Source organism: Chaetodon trifascialis, chromosome 24 (assembly GCF_039877785.1).
Source record: "Chaetodon trifascialis isolate fChaTrf1 chromosome 24, fChaTrf1.hap1, whole genome shotgun sequence".
Lineage (NCBI taxonomy): Eukaryota > Metazoa > Chordata > Actinopteri > Chaetodontiformes > Chaetodontidae > Chaetodon > Chaetodon trifascialis.
In genome coordinates, this window is record NC_092079.1 from 13,664,208 (window position 1) to 13,679,396 (window position 15,189).

The 15,189-nt window shown below is 47.7% G+C and overlaps 4 protein-coding genes across 4 annotated transcripts; all 4 read right to left on the reverse strand.

Moving 5' to 3' along the window:
• Nucleotides 1-234: 234 nt before the first annotated feature.
• f7i (coagulation factor VIIi) lies at nt 235-3,624 on the reverse strand. The gene is made up of 8 exons (XM_070993876.1): nt 3,564-3,624; nt 3,235-3,398; nt 2,492-2,516; nt 2,004-2,117; nt 1,732-1,869; nt 1,443-1,558; nt 1,123-1,243; nt 235-872 (listed from the first exon to the last, which is right to left on the reverse strand). The coding sequence occupies exons 1-8, from the start codon at nt 3,622-3,624 to the stop codon at nt 235-237; spliced, it is 1,377 nt and encodes a 458-aa protein (XP_070849977.1).
• An 867-nt stretch (nt 3,625-4,491) lies between these two features.
• On the reverse strand, nt 4,492-7,785 carry LOC139351953 (coagulation factor VII-like). Its single transcript, XM_070993877.1, has 8 exons — nt 7,725-7,785; nt 7,365-7,528; nt 7,251-7,275; nt 6,803-6,916; nt 6,158-6,304; nt 5,639-5,757; nt 5,170-5,290; nt 4,492-5,084 (listed from the first exon to the last, which is right to left on the reverse strand). Exons 1-8 carry the CDS (start codon nt 7,783-7,785, stop codon nt 4,492-4,494), a joined length of 1,344 nt encoding a protein of 447 aa, XP_070849978.1.
• A 223-nt stretch (nt 7,786-8,008) lies between these two features.
• f7l (coagulation factor VII, like) lies at nt 8,009-11,054 on the reverse strand. Its single transcript, XM_070957692.1, has 8 exons — nt 10,967-11,054; nt 10,539-10,702; nt 10,439-10,463; nt 9,963-10,076; nt 9,734-9,874; nt 9,491-9,576; nt 9,262-9,382; nt 8,009-9,156 (listed from the first exon to the last, which is right to left on the reverse strand). The coding sequence occupies exons 1-8, from the start codon at nt 11,052-11,054 to the stop codon at nt 8,609-8,611; spliced, it is 1,287 nt and encodes a 428-aa protein (XP_070813793.1). The 3' UTR covers nt 8,009-8,608.
• Nucleotides 11,055-11,609: 555 nt separating this feature from the next.
• LOC139327749 (uncharacterized) lies at nt 11,610-15,076 on the reverse strand. Its single transcript, XM_070957693.1, has 9 exons — nt 14,719-15,076; nt 13,912-14,124; nt 13,682-13,804; nt 13,356-13,588; nt 13,136-13,273; nt 12,726-12,913; nt 12,556-12,635; nt 12,372-12,455; nt 11,610-11,997 (listed from the first exon to the last, which is right to left on the reverse strand). The coding sequence occupies exons 2-9, from the start codon at nt 14,096-14,098 to the stop codon at nt 11,852-11,854; spliced, it is 1,179 nt and encodes a 392-aa protein (XP_070813794.1). The 5' UTR covers nt 14,099-14,124; nt 14,719-15,076; the 3' UTR covers nt 11,610-11,851.
• Between the last annotated feature and the right edge of the window lie 113 nt (nt 15,077-15,189).

Here is a 15,189-nt window from a genome sequence, read left to right on the forward strand (position 1 = left end):
TGCGGTCTGTGTGTGAAAATGTTCTCACTGATCACAGATGATCCACTGCTTCTCAATCAGTGACGTTTATTCAGCATGACGGTCAGTACATCATCCATCAGCCCTGATCATAAATAAAGAGGAACATTGATTTTTCACATTACAACCTAAAAAACACGAGAATGTCTCATGAATTAAATCTTCAGAGTAGAAAACAGCTGCAGTTCGATCCTAAAAATCCTAAAAGATCTTTGATTAAACTCGTTTCTGCTCCAATATGTCAAAAGCCGTCACTGCGGCGTTCTCTGTCGGTTTCTCATTGGCTGTCGTCATGATGCCCTCCACCCAGTCCACGAAGTTGGCCATGTTGCTGTACACCCCATAATACCCCGGGAGTGGACAGCCCCGCCCCCAGCCGACCACACCTGTCAGGAAGTGGGTGGAGCCATAGAGTGTGACCAGGGGGCCGCCGTCATCACCACGGCAGCTCTGCTGGCCGCCCTCCAGGTATCCCGCACACAGCATGTTGTCAGTGAAGTTGAACTGGGCTCTCTGGGAGCACTGGGAGTTCTGAATGATGGGGACTGAAAATTTACGGAGGATGGGAGACACCGGGGCGGTGACCACGGCGCCGTGCTCCTCATTGCCCCCCACAGTCCTCTTTCCCCAGCCGGACACGGTGTGGTAGCGGACCAGCAGGAGCTCCCGCTCGGCCAAGTCTTTGGTCGGCAGGCAGACGGGGATGGCGTGACGATTCAAGGCGACGGGTCGACTCAACCGCAGCAGGGCGACGTCGCTGTCGCCCGTCTCTGCCACGTAGCCTTCATGGGCGACCGCCATGGACACGGGTATCCTCTGCTCTGTGCCCTCATCCACATCCAGGTTGTGTTCCCCTGAAAACCAAGACACCTTGAGGACACAATTCACAATCAGCCCACAGTCACACTCAACATCTACAATTCAGAAGACAGTTCACAAGACAACAACGACAACAATGACGACGACTTCACGTGTGAAAGCTCTGTGAGAAACAGAAAAGACAACAAATATAGGACATGAACATGTGACGCTACAGAAGGAACAATGTGATTAATTTGACAGTGATTTAGAAGCTGAACTGAACACGAAGCACCGATTCGTTACCTGCCACCACGGTCAGGTTTTGGGGGTTGTTGCCATGGATACAGTGGGCAGCGGTGACAACCCAGTCTGGATTGATGAGAACGCCTCCACAGTGACTGGATCCATGCAACTGAACCAGAACCTGATCGGCAGATAGACAGACAGAGATAGAACCAACCCCTTCAGTTTCTGGACTGAGTCCACCGTACAGGCGACCTTTCGGTCCACATCGACTTTTGGCCACATTTCTGTTGAATTTGCTTTGTATACTCCTGATGACGCCTAAAGGCATAGCGCATGATCTTTCCTCCTCAACACCTTCAGAACAAACCAGGGTTTACCTGCCAAGGACAGTCTCCTTTGGGACAGTGGTTCGCCCCCACCAGCCGGGTCTGACCCACAACACTCTGGCTCATGTCTGGTTCCTGTGGAGGCAGCTGACCACACGGATACTCCGCTGTCACACAGGAAGAACACGAGTCAGACCTGGTTTCACAAGATCACTGAACCTCACTGATCACATGAACTTCACGTGCAGCTGAAGGATTAATCACGCGGTCAGGTGTACTACTTACAGGTTATGACAGTCAATGCAAGTACAATAGAAGTAGTAATAGGTGCTATTTGTACCCTGAGCGACACACTGTCGACCGTCTGCTCCCAGTTTGTATCCGTCAGCGCAGAAACACTTCCCGGTTTCTCCTGAGCCATCACAGAAGTGCTGACACTGTCCATTCTGGAAAAGACACTTCAGGAGGTCTTCAACCACTGAGGACAGTCAAGGCAGCGTTATTCATACGTAGTGTTATGACATTTAAATTAGAAGTAAAATGACCTAAGCTGCAGGACGAGCGAGCGTGGAGCTGCACCCATGAGCCTCCTTCGATCATCACTTGTCTTACTTGTCTCACAGTATTGTCCTCCAAACCCCTCAGGACAATAACACTGGACAGAGGTCCCCATGCTGACACATGTCCCATTGTTCTGACATGGGTCGGGCATGCAGAGGTCACGACCTGATAAAAATAATCAGAACACTGAAGTGTCATGACATAAAAACAGACTGAATCTAAACTGTGTTAAAGACAGAAAAGGAAGAGGATGACGTGCACTGCAGGAAACCAAAGAATGAGGATCAATAAGATTTGATCACAGTCACAGACGAATCAATACACTGATCAAAGTGCGTCAAGACAAACGGACGTTAAGCAACGTGAAACTCGTGACAGTTTTTTTTTTTAATTGTGTCATCGGTGAAGGTTTTAATCCATCAGCTTGTTTCACTCAGAACTTTATCCTGATGCAACACAAATATGTTTTCTGCTTGATGGGAAATCAAAAAGTGTCTTTGTAACCGAACCAAACAAGGATAATGAAAGGCGTTACTCACGCTCATACGTCAGCCAGAATTGCTTCTGCAAGGAAAAAACAATTTTAAGATAAAGAATTTTTACATTTCTGCCCAAATTAATTATTCATATTAAGCATGTTTCACCCATTTGACATCTTCGGAAAATGCACCAAAGTAGTGGCACAAAATCTGTCTCCAGTAGGTAGTTTGATCGAGTGAGGATGCTAACATGCTAACAGTTTAGCACATTCAGGTGTTTTTGTTTAACATGTTTTTCAAACGTAGGATAAAGTTTCTGTTTTTACTCTAAAAATAAAATGAGAAAGCTGCACACCGAAAACTCCAATAAAATTAGTTCTTTAAACTTCTGAAGAACAATGGTTCACGAAAACAAAGCTAAATATGCTAACAGTAATGCTAACAGGTCTTTGGCAGTTTGTGCTCAGCTAACAGAGAAGCAAAGAGAAAATTTAGCTTTTTAGCGACACACAATGAACCTGCTTTAACATTTGACAAAAAGAAGAATGAACAGAAGACGCTTTTAGTGTAACTCGTGTTGTTTATGCAGTAAGTGAGAGAAAGCTAAAGCTAACATTTCTACACAGCACGACTATGAACTCAGTTTTACGCAAAGATATATCCAATGCGAACCTCTCATTCTGTGTCATTTTTAGATATTTTTCGTCAATAAATGTCTGAAAAGTTTTAACTTTCAGAGTTAATCAGTGTTACAGATTTCGTACAGTTTTGTACGGACACTTTTGGTTAGAGTAAGCTCTCACCGTCCTGTCGTCGTCTTCGAAAACTTCTCGCGCCTCTTCGTAGTCGCAGATCTCCTCGATGCATTCCCTCTCCAGGTTTCCTTGTTGCATCTCTTCCAGGAAGCCGCTGTTTGCTCGCCGCCATCTCTGCAGCACCGCGTTCGCCTCGCGCCTCTCGACGAACACTGAAAGAAAGGATGAAACACATGAAGAAGCGCTGCAGGGTAGATGCATGAAGAAACTTCATGAATGAAATAATGAATTCCAGATGTTTTTTCGAGCCCTGGATGCTGCTGCACGTCAGACACTCTCCACTGTTTAACTTCACTTTTTGACCAGAACAAACAGACCTGCAGCAGCAGCGATGCCTGAAAGCAAAATCCAGACGGTACAGCAGCTCCTCAGCAGCATGATGTGTTCAAAGTGTGTCAGCAAAACAGGACAAAGAGTGTTTTTTGGGAGAGGTGGGACATTTTGAGTCGACGCCCACCGAACCTCGGACCGTTGGAGTCAGTAAACACATCTGCATTTTTAGGTCCTGCTGGCTGATTATTATCTGCAGCTGAGTGCAAAAAAACAGAATCACAGCTGGAAGTAGGTCTCACAGCACCGACACAAACGTCTGAAAGGACTCCATTAAAGTCTGCATCCAAATACTAATTAAGTCGAAGTACAGAAGTACTGTGAGCTTCATGTAGTTAAAGTATCAGTAGTAAAAGTACACAAGTCTTATCAGCTTCATGTAGTTAGTAAAAGTATTCATTCTGTAGTAAAATGTCTGTCTGTATATTATTCAATCATTGGTGCTGATGAAGTTTTCCATTTGTTTAAAGTATAAATGAGATTAAAATGGAAATACTTCAGGCAGGACCTCAAGACTGCACTTTGATCAAGTACAGCAGTGGAGTAAATGTACACGTGACGCTCTCCTTGGACTTTATGAACATATTGTGTGTATGAATGATGAAATCATGCAAAACACACACACGCATACATACACAGGCATTTACACAATTGCGAAATGAGCAAACAGACTTAAAACTGTGAGCGTGCAGTTCACACACACGGAAACAAGACGAAACACACAAACTGACTGTTAAAGCATCAGCACACAAACCCTGACAAACACGATAAAACAGCACTGTTCTTTGTTTTATTCATACAAAACCTTTAAGACACACTGATATGATTACCAACTGAACAGTTTTTCAGTTTACATGTGAATGATTTTACGCTGCTGGACTTCGTGTTTCCCGCCAAAGAGAGTGCGCCAAACTCTCAGGTTGTCAGGTTGTGTGAGGAAGCTTCGGTGCTGTTTCTCGGCGGATGTGACGTCGCTGTTCGGTTGTGGATCCACTCCAGGTAGTTGGACACCCGGGTGTAGATGCCGTAGTTGCCCGGTCGGGCACAGCCCTTCCCCCAGCTGACGATCCCCAGCAGGAACACCGTCTTCTTGTACTTTGTCACCAGGGGTCCGCCGCTGTCGCCTTTACACGAGTCCTGACGGCCCTCGATGTATCCAGCGCAGAACATGTTCTCGGTGAGCACCACGCCGCTGTCCTTCACGCACTGCTGCGTCCGGATCCGCGGTACCTCCAGCCGCCGCAGGACCTGGGAGGTGGGTCCGTTCTCACCCCTCCTCCCCCAGCCGCTCACCGTGTGCAGGCTGATGGCCCAGAGGTCGCGCTCGGCCAGGGCTCGCGTCGGCAGGCAGGCCGGGACGGCGTACGGCGTGTAAAGGATAGGCGTCGCCAGGCGAAGGAGGGCGATGTCGTTGTTGGCAGTTTGCGTCACGTAGTTCTCGTGCATGATGATCTCAGCGACCTGGATGAGCTGCTCCGTGCCCTCGCTCACCTCCGTGTTGTGCTCGCCTGTCAGACAAAGAGCAGGGTGGAGAGAGAGTCAGTCCTGCCTCCCTGACCGTGGCTCACTGACTGCCAACAGACGGATTTGTACCTGCGACCACCTTCAGGAACTGAGCATCAGTGTTCTCCAGGCAGTGAGACGCTGTGAGGATCCATGTGGGTTTATAGATCACTCCTCCACAGAAACCTTTGCCTTTGTGCACCAGCAGAACCTTCAGAAAACCATCAGAACATCTGCACCTCAGCCTTCATGTCACAATACAGACACCATATTTGACATTTTCTCTTAAGATGGAGAACAACATAAAAGCCACATAAAACCTGGTCTGACTCATGATGAGGAGCTAAAGTGAAGATTTACTTTTCCAGCTTCATTAACAATGAAATCATTCATGTCCCTCAAAGCATCTTCAAAACAAAACACTGGCATGTTTGTCATGTTCCTCCTGAATCTGGTTTTGGCAGAGTTCAGGATCCAGTGCATTAATTCCAGGCCTAAGCTGAACTGAGGCTCAGGCTCGGCTGTGAACAGGTGGACTGTCCCTTTAACTTGAGCGTACCTGCCAGGGGCATTCACCTTTGGGGCATTCTGTTCCCCCGACGATTCGAGCTCGAGAATCCAGCTGCTTGTCTTTGTTTTCTCCCTGCAGGATGGGGACCGTGCCGCACGCCACTGGCACTGAAACCACAGAAGAAGAGCACAGCGTCAGAAGTCCTCGTTGAATGTGTGCTGGAGTGACTGATTTTCTTTGAGCAAACGAGTCACAAAGTTTATTAATCAGGTCGGCCTTAAACCAGCTGGGTCTCGACAGTCCAGTAAAAAATTACCATAAAAACACTGACAAAAACAAAATATAGAGAAAGTTATTGAAACATTTGGGATGCAAAGAAAAATAAAAATCTTCAGAACTCAATGATGAGATGTATCAGAGTTTTCTGACATTTCATCTATTTTTCTTTTGGGTTGGAAAACTTGACTCAGAGGTTGTTTTCTGATCAGGAAGACGAGAAAATACAAATGAAAAGAAGAAGAACTGGGAACAGAAAGCCGGTGTGCAGGGACTTATTGGTCCTCCCACCTTCTGCTTCACAGCTCTGCCCGTCAATGTCCAGGAAGTAACCGTCAGCACACGAGCAGTTCAGTTTTCGTCCTCCCTCCTCTTCGTCACAGAAATGGTCACAGCCTCCGTTCTCCAGCAGGCAGGTGTCGGGGACAGCCAGGTACTCTAAAGCCAACAGCACCGTCGTGTTTGAAGTCATTCACAGTTTAATTCACCACGAAGCCACATGAAAGCACAGAGGAGGCTAGCGTCAGTCTTTAGCTGCTCGTCTGATGGTTTGTTTGTTAGCTTTGGTGCCAACACAATCGTTTGCACAACCAACAGAAAACAAAACAAAGCTTTTTTGATGTCTTTAGGTTTGAGGACATAAATATTTTCTAAACTCGAAGTAAATTTGCCAGACGGCTCGATGCATCAGTGAGAAATAGGGAAGTTGGCCTGCGTGACATAAAGTTTGGAAAGTTTACTCGTGTAGATCTCATGAAGTAAAGATTAAGGATTAAAGTAAAGATCTGTTTGTATTCCGCCCCGCGGTCTTTGTGAGCTTTCTCTGGGCTGATAATTACAACCTATTTTCTAAGCTTTGGGACGTTCAGGCAAGTAAAGCTGTGTGTCGTCTGCATATGTTTGCACAATGAATTAAAGTTGGTGTATTTTGCTCACCAAGCTCACAGTTGAGGCCGCTGAACTGCGGCAGGCAGTAACAGGTGAAGGACGAACCCTGGGTGGAGCAGCTGCCACCGTTCAGACAGGGGTTTGACTGACAGCTGTCCGGAACTGCAGGACGAGAAAACAGCCATTAAATCGGGTTTCGGTACAACAGATCAGACAGTTACGACAGATGACTACAGCGACCTGACGGAGGCTTATTAAGGTCAAAAAGTTGCTTTGCCTGATGGATCGATTTTTTTTTTTTTTTGCTACATCCCACATCCTAAATTTTCCCTCTGGATGATCAATAAATCTGATAAAGGATAAAGGATAATGCTAAAAATGTCTTTATTTCTGTGTATTTCTTTCTGAGTACTAATCAAACGTCCGGGTTCTGGTCACGTGACCCTCCTGGAGTCGGGCATCATTTGTCGTCTGAAGGAAGTGCTCGGATACTTACGGTTGTATGTTTTCCAGAATTCGTCCTGAGGAGACAAGAAATGTGACACAGAGACGTTAGCATCATCCCCCACATGAAAGAAGCTGATTCAGTCAACAGTGAAAGGAGTCTAACCGTGGTCTCGGTGTGTTCGAACACCTCCCGGGCCTCCTCATAGGAACACTTCTCCTCCAGACACTCCCTCTTCAGGTCTCCCATCTGCAGCTCCTCCAGCCAGCCTGAGTTATACCTCCGAGTCCGGACCAGGACGCCGTGGGCTTGACCTGGATCCAGAAAGACTTCCAAACACAGAAGAAACATCAGACCGAAATTTTCTTTTGTGCTGCTAAACATGGCGGAGCTCTACAGATGGAGTTATGGATCAATAAACGGAGCTAATTCTCCAGTCGTTGCCATTCAACCACCGCAGATGGAGAGGAGGGCACGACGATACGAGGTCACGAGGTCCAACGCAGTCAGACATTTTGACCTCACCTGTCGCCGGCCGGCAGCTGGAGAAGCTGAACACGACGGCGAAGACGAGTGTCGTCCACATCGTTGATTTCATCAGAGTCGGCTGCTGTGTTGCTTCTCTGTGAGCAAAGGTGCAAAGTCTATTCCCCCGTCACCCTCCACCACTGATCACATGCTCCCAGTCAAAATACTCTGACAAAGTGTGACCTGGACAGACAGCTGCTGCCGACTTCTGTGTGTCAGTCACTGCTGATTGGTTTGGTTTGGTCCTCCAAACATTCATCAACTAACATGGACACAGGATCAGAAAATTTCACTTTGAGTTTATTTTTTATTGGTTTTACATAAAAATAATCAACATTTCTCTGATAAAAGCAACCTTTAGATCTCGTATGATGAGCCGAAATGTGTGAATTGCTGATAATGTTTCTAAGACATCAGGTTTGGGGACACTACAAAGAACTACAATACCTATGAGCCTCGGCTGTTGTTGCCATGGAGAAGAAGACAGTCAGAAACCACAAAGTGCTTAATCTGTGCAGCAGGTAATTTAACATTGACCTGATTCAGCTGCGATTGTTTTATTGACGCTGTGATCGTTAGCTGCTCACCTGACAGAACTTTAAGCTCTGTGATTGGATGTTACCTAAAGGGTCATTGTTAATGTCAACGTCAAACTTTTTTACCAGAGAACCAGATATTTCTTCTCTTTCACCAATGGTTTAATCTGATTTGAGAGGAGCTGAACTGTGACTCGAGTTATTTCGACATCGGAAATTCGTCCTCACACTCTTTCTAATATTGTTTTGTGCTCTACACTAAATTCTACTCTAACTTTCAAATGTTATCTTTTAGTCACCGTTTGGATTTAAAGCCGTCTCAGCCCCGTATTGACCGGACCCGGTTCAGCCAGTGGTCATGGTCTCCTGGATCCAGTCCAGGAAGTTGCTGACCTTGGTGTAGACACCATACATGTTTTCATTGGCGCACCCTTTGCCCCAGCTCACCACGCCTGTCAGGAACCAGGTTTTCTTGTAGAGCGTCACCAGAGGGCCGCCGCTGTCACCTTTGCAGGCGTCCCGGCCTCCGCTCCTCAGGCCGGCGCACAGCATGTTCTTGGTAATGTTGAGGTTGGTGTGGAGGCGGCACTCCTGCAGAGGGACCCTCGGCAGCACCAGCCGCTGGAGGAACCTGGCCGGGGGGCCGAACTGCGACAGGCGGCCCCAACCAGACACGGTGGACTGTCGGATGGTCGCCAGTGTCCGGCTGAAGGTGCTGTTCTGTGCGGGAAGGCAGATGGGAACCACGTAGTTTCCCAGTTTGACCGCGCGGTGCAGCTTCAGCATGGCCAGGTCCGTGTCGGAGCTGGACTTGTTGTAGCCGCGGTGGATGATCACTTTGACCACCCGCCGCTTCTGCTCACTCCCCTCGACCACATGAAGGTCGTGTTCACCTTTACGAAGACAAAACTTTCACATTTTACATCAACCAATAACAGGATGTAGATTGCAAAGACAGGTGAGACAAAAGTGTAAAAAACGTGTGAAAACTCTCTTACCCACAGTGACGTGGAAGACGCCGTTGGGATTTTTCACAACACAGTGAGCTGCAGTTAAAATCCACTGATCTGATAGGACGATGGCTCCACAGGAGTAGTTGTGATTTTCAGTCAGCAGAGCCTGAGCAGAGATACAGAGTTAGACTCAAAGACAGGCGTCCATCATCTGGACAGACGTGTCAGATTTACAGGAAGAGAGAGGATTAGATTATCATGTCCAAAGACTTGCCTGCCATGGACAGTGTCCTTTGGGGCAGATCTCTCCACTAATAACCCTCAGGCCAAGGTACCGAGTTCTTCCACAGGGCACACGTTCTGGACCAGAAACATGATCAGATCATACTGCACATAAAAACCTGAATGTACACACAAACCTGGACCACAGTGAAACCTGGACCTCAGTGAAACCTGGACCATCTGCACATGCTTCCTACCCAGAATCACCACCCGTCACCTGTGATAGAGCTCTGACCTTCAGACAGGCAGGTGCTGTTGTCCCGGTCCAGCCCATATCCTGGAGCGCAGAAACACACGTGAGAGCGATCAGGAAGGTCCCTGCAGAAATGTTCACATCCTCCGTTTCGGTAGCGGCAGCCGTTGGACGTCGAACGTGCTGTGAAGAGAACAAGAGAACAACATCAGCGTTCATCACAGCAGCAACGGTCCAGTCAGTGTTCACAGAAGTGTTTCAGTCAGCATGCCTTTGTCACAGTTGTAGCCATGGAAACCAGGTGAACATTTGCAGACGTAGGTGTCGATCCGGCGAGTGCAGGTGGCTCCGTTCTTACAGGGCGAAGACAGGCAGTGATCCACCGCTGCAGACAGGAAGTCGCAGAAAGACTCGTGAGCTCATTTCTGACTGTTTTCAGAATGTTTCCAAACCAATCGATCGATCGATCAATGGAGAAAATGATAAGCAGATCGATCCAGAATGAAAAGAATCATCAATGAAAAAGAGCTCCAAAAGGAAAATCCTGCTTTGACATGAAGAGTACAACATTTTACTACACTGAGTACTTTCACTTTCAATACTTGAAGTACATTTTCCTGATTATACTTACATACTTGTAACAGATTATTATCACAGTGTGGTATTAGTACTACAGTAAAGGATCTGAATACTTCCTCCACCACAGAATGTTTCCAGAGGTCCTCATTGGTCGGCTTCAATCCATACCTGTGTACATCCTCCAGAAGGCTTCCTGAGAACACAGAGAGAACACGAGTTAACGACATGAACGACCAGAAACGGCGTCTCAGCGTGGCTCTGGACTGACCAGCTGCTGTGGCAGGGCGAAGATCTCCTTGGCCTCCTCGTAGGAGCACTTCTCCTCCAGACACTCGCGCTCCAGGTTGCCTCTCTTCAGCTCCTCCAGCAGGTAGTTTGCCCGACGACTGCGATGCAGGAAAACACTGGCCTCAGGTCTGCTCACAAACACTCCTGTACATAAAAACATGATGATACCTAAGGTTCATCTCCATTCGCCGGAGCCAGCAAGTGGACCTTGTGTTGTAACCACAGAACCTCATTCTTCATGAGCATTAACATGCTAACGTCACCTCAGTGTACAGTAGGAGTAAAGCAAGGTGTGCTGAGGCCTTCAGTGGACTGAAGTGAACCTCTGTCGGTCTAATTTTTCAGGATGGATCAAAACTGAAGAACAAGAACAAGAAGAAGAGCGTGAGAAGGAGAAGTGGGACTGACCTCCAGGAAACCCAGTGCATGCTGGGATGGAAGCGATGAGGAGTCGTAGGAAGAAGAGTTGCTTCGTTTCTCTGCTGACTGCCGCCATGTTTGTTCTGATCTGATCAAAGGTCAGACACACAGTAAAAACACACAAAACCCTCTCTGTCACACACACACACACACACACGATCACAAATACACAGTACAAATACTGCGTCCGCTGACTGACAGTAGTACTGCCCTGAGACACCCTGAAAATCAGTCTTACTGTGGACAGGCGAGTCCTACATGAACACACTGCTTTCCACCTAAATTAAACCAGTTTTGGTCGATTCAGCCTCACTTCAGAGTTTCTTGTGTTTGTGCTTTTCTTTGAGCGCTTTGAAGTGGGCGGGGAGTGGATGATGTCACGTACGCCTGTGCACCAATCAGGATTTAGCAGTATTTTTGAAATCAGGCTGTTAAATCCTTTGACGTTAGCGATGTATTCTCGAAAAAACGGCTGCCACATGGTCATCAGGTCCGTCATTCCAGGTCAGCTTGAAAACGGTCGAGTCACATTTCCTCTTCAGCTGTTCAGAGTCTTTATTCACAGCCGTCCTCCAGATGCTGGATCCAGGATTTAGCTGATCTTACATTTTAAAATCACACCAACAGCGTTCAGATGTCTGAAATATTAGTTTTTTTTATTCGATAGTACAAACAATCCAAACCACATAACAAAAACTGTCACAGTAAGACTTAATTCAAGAAATAAAACAGATTTCCATCATTAAATAAACATGAATCACAGAAACTGAATAGAAAGAGTGAATCGTTGCATCTGTAAACAGGAAGACGATCAGATTCCATCGAACGTTTAGAGCTGCAGTTCCCCTCCGCTCCTCCGGGGCAGCGCTGCTCTCACTGCAGCTCCTTCAGGATGTCGGGGATGAACTCCTGAGCGTCTCTCAGTTCGTCCTTCCACTCCTGTGGGATGCTGGCTCCGCTGTACGACCCCCCCGCCCCCAGCAGGGCTCCCAGCGCTGCCCCGCGGTTACAGTTCTCACCTGGAGCACAAACACAGTGTAAACAACAACAAATACGCCCGAAAATCTAAACGAACGTTTGTTTTGTTTCACTTGACGTGGTCTTCCTGTTGGCTGTTTTCTGTTTGAGGGGGGGCTGATTTTAGCTCTGTCAGCTGACAGTCATGCCAGCAGCTCTGTGAGGTCGAGCTAAAGGCTAACATCAGCATGCTAACATACTAAAGATGCTAACATGCTGATGTTTAGCAGGTATAATGTCTACGATTGCCACCACCTGAGTTTTGCATGTCAGCATGCTGATATGAACAGATGATGATTCCTGCAGTTTGTCTTTGAAATCCAGTTAACGAATCAGGTGAACTGTGGAAAAAGTGAAACGACGCTTCTATACGAACCTCCACAGTTGGTGTTGGCCAGGATTCCTCCTCTGGGGTCATCATGAAACTCATGAGCCAGGTAAAACATGCTGGACAGAGCGCCTGTTGGTTCACGACAACAACAGGAAGAGTTAGATTTTTCACAGCTGTTCGGCCTCTGCCTGTCATGATCACGCGGTTTGTGGAGATCCTAGATTCGAACCTTTGGTGTAGCAGGCCAGACCGAGGTAGTTCACGGCGCTCTGATGGACCTTCAGTCGCTCCTCAGACGACTCTGGAAACCTGAAATACAAAAACACAAACTGGAAAATTAGCAGCGTGATGACTGAAGCGCTTCAAACTCGCCTGCTAACGCGTCTGAGGCAGTCGTACCTGGCGGCCTTGCGGCTGTAGCTCTGACAGGTGTCCCAGACGTCCAGCTTCCTCAGAGCGTGCTCGGCCTGCTGGCGGACGCCGGCTCCGCCCAGCACGGCGTGCAGCGCCCGACTGTAAATCGACACGTACTCGGGCACCTTTGGGTGGGGGTGGGTGAGCTTCACAAACTCTAGCGCTGCTGAAACCTGAGGACACAGGAGGTCAAAGGTCAGGAAGGATGAACATGTACTCAAGAACTGAGCGTGAGTACAATTTTGAGGTACTTGTACTTCAGTTGAGCAGCTGGCAGAGAGAAAAATACATCTGGTCAGCACAAAAATTAAAAAGTCCTGTTTTCAAACCAAAACCAAACTGTATTAAATCCAAAGAGCTCAACAGGAAATGATGGACTAATGCTCGCCACTCACGGCTTGCTCCTCATTGGCTGAGGCGGACAGCAGGATGAAGGGGAGGATCACGGTGAGGCAGCCGATGGCGTCCAGCTGGCTGTCGGCGAACGGGGAGCTCAGCTTCTGCCTGGAGCGTCTTTCTGCAAACGTCAGAACCTGAAAAACGCAGCGAGGACAAACAGTTAAAGCAGAGCTGCAGCCGGGAGGCGACTGCTCCTCCAGGGCGCGTTTGTTTTACCTCATGGGGCGAGACTGGTCTGCTGTCCTGCCAGTCGGCAAAGAACGAGCGGTGGAAGGATTCGGCGTAGGTGTCACGGTGCGAGCCGGGCTTCGTCAGGAAGTGGACGTAGTCTGACAGCACCACGGCTCGGGCGTCCGGCTGGGAGACGTCCGTGAAACGACCGGAGACGAGTGACTGGACCGCTCGCAGAGAACAGAGGACGTTCAGGGTGTTGTCCCCGGACTGAAGACCTGAGACCACAAACACAGACCACTGAAGACCTGAACCACAGACCACTGAAGACCTGAGACCACAGACACTGGTTAGGCACTGGTCAGCACTACCTTGATGATAGTGGACTGAGCCGCTGGAGGACTTCCACAGGTCAAGTTTATCGTGGAGGATCACGTTACCGACCACGTCAGGCCGCTTTCCACCGGACGACCAGGCAGACCGACCACTGCCAGCTGCACCGAACAAACAGGAAGGTCAGAATAAACACGAACAAGGTGAATGTGTGGTCTCTTTCTGGAACATTCTTGGACTTTAAAGCTCCAGTAAAGCATTTTCATACTGGTGTTGGAGAGGCTGAGGATGCTGGACGGGTGTCTGTTTCTGGGCGAGGTGAAGCCTGATATCCAGCCTCCGAAGTCCCTCCAGATGTCGTTGATGTCGTAGTACCAGTGGACCGGCATGGACATGGAGTCGGCCGCACACATCGCCCACAGCGCCTCGCCGACTGACCGCCGCACCTGAGCCATCTCACCTGAGGAGGAGCCTTTCAACTCTGGACGTGGAGATCAGATGGTCAGTTAAAATATCTGGACACTTATTTTATGCATATTTCAGTTTTAATAATATTTCAATGAAGTGAACTGTATAAAACTTGGCATGTTGTCTTTTTAAAGATTAAGTAGAAACATTATTTCTTTATTTCTGTCCAAATCTTTGGAGTCATCGAAACATATCTGCGCCAGCATTCAGAAATGTTCAAATAAAACCGAGGCTCACACGGTTGTTATTTAGAGAGACTTAGTCAACAATAACAGTTAATTAGAAGAAAAATGATGAAAAAATAATGTTTTGGCAAAATTTACAGGTGTTTCAGAGAAAGTCTGCATCCTTGTCCTTCAGCATGAACCCAAACGTCCCCTGATTTTTACACCTGCTGTCAGTGGATGTGAAGGTGTTTAGAAAATCCGGCCGCTGCCCACAGGTGAACACACACCTGTGTGAACCTGCTGAACGATTAAGCTCGATGCTAAAGTGACTTAGTGTGAGATAATAACATGTTCTTTAGCAGGTTTAAAGGTATATTTTCAGCCCGTGTCAGGCAGCAGTCTATGAGAAGTTTAATTTCTGTGTTTTTCTGTCTGCTCACCTGTCACAGCACCGGTCGACCTGCCGCGGCTCTCTGTTCTTTAAGACTCTGCATGAGAACTTGCATAAGTTCGATATTACACCGTTACAAAACGGCACAGGAAGTGGCTAACGTTAGCACCTGTATGCTAACATAAACACCTTTCCGCTGCCCGACGGACTCCTTACAGCCGGCTACAGCCCGTTTATGTCTCACACATGTACCCATGGTATGTTTCCGTGGGTCCCAATCTTTATAAAGTAGGGATATGTCTTTAAAGAAGTTTTAAAAGCAGTGGTATGTAAAAATATGTGTATGTAGCATTTCATAATCAATTATAGAATACGGTGGTCGGGACGGTTCAGTTACGAGACCGCGCACTGTCACTTCCTGTATCTGTGTCACGTGGGTGTTGGGTTTCGTTGTGAAATAGTCCCTGAATAATACTCTCAGGCAGAGAGAGCGCGGTTATCGTGCTGATAATTGTAAAGC

What these genes read in the sequence shown, in the direction of transcription:
- f7i (XM_070993876.1), bottom strand. Translation starts at nt 3,624, where the DNA reads ATGCTGCTGAGGAGCTGCTGTACCGTCTGGATTTTGCTTTCAGGCATC. An exon ending in AGGCATCGCTGCTGCTGCAG is followed by an intron (nt 3,399 to 3,563) that starts GTCTGTTTGTTC and finishes CCTTTCTTTCAG; the next exon opens with TGTTCGTCGAGAGGCGCGAG. An exon ending in AGGACAATACTGTGAGACAA is followed by an intron (nt 1,870 to 2,003) that starts GTAAGACAAGTG and finishes GACTGTCCTCAG; the next exon opens with TGGTTGAAGACCTCCTGAAG.
- LOC139351953 (XM_070993877.1), bottom strand. Translation starts at nt 7,785, where the DNA reads ATGTGGACGACACTCGTCTTCGCCGTCGTGTTCAGCTTCTCCAGCTGC. An exon ending in GCAGAGCTGTGAAGCAGAAG is followed by an intron (nt 5,758 to 6,157) that starts GTGGGAGGACCA and finishes CTGTGGTTTCAG; the next exon opens with TGCCAGTGGCGTGCGGCACG. An exon ending in AAGGTGAATGCCCCTGGCAG is followed by an intron (nt 5,291 to 5,638) that starts GTACGCTCAAGT and finishes GGTTTTCTGAAG; the next exon opens with GTTCTGCTGGTGCACAAAGG.
- f7l (XM_070957692.1), bottom strand. Translation starts at nt 11,054, where the DNA reads ATGGCGGCAGTCAGCAGAGAAACGAAGCAACTCTTCTTCCTACGACTC. An exon ending in TGGCTACAACTGTGACAAAG is followed by an intron (nt 9,875 to 9,962) that starts GCATGCTGACTG and finishes TTCTCTTCACAG; the next exon opens with CACGTTCGACGTCCAACGGC. An exon ending in CAGCACCTGCCTGTCTGAAG is followed by an intron (nt 9,577 to 9,733) that starts GTCAGAGCTCTA and finishes TTTCTGGTCCAG; the next exon opens with AACGTGTGCCCTGTGGAAGA.
- LOC139327749 (XM_070957693.1), bottom strand. Translation starts at nt 14,098, where the DNA reads ATGGCTCAGGTGCGGCGGTCAGTCGGCGAGGCGCTGTGGGCGATGTGT. An exon ending in CTCAGTCCACTATCATCAAG is followed by an intron (nt 13,589 to 13,681) that starts GTAGTGCTGACC and finishes TTGTGGTCTCAG; the next exon opens with GTCTTCAGTCCGGGGACAAC. An exon ending in TCTGGCCTGCTACACCAAAG is followed by an intron (nt 12,456 to 12,555) that starts GTTCGAATCTAG and finishes GTGAACCAACAG; the next exon opens with GCGCTCTGTCCAGCATGTTT.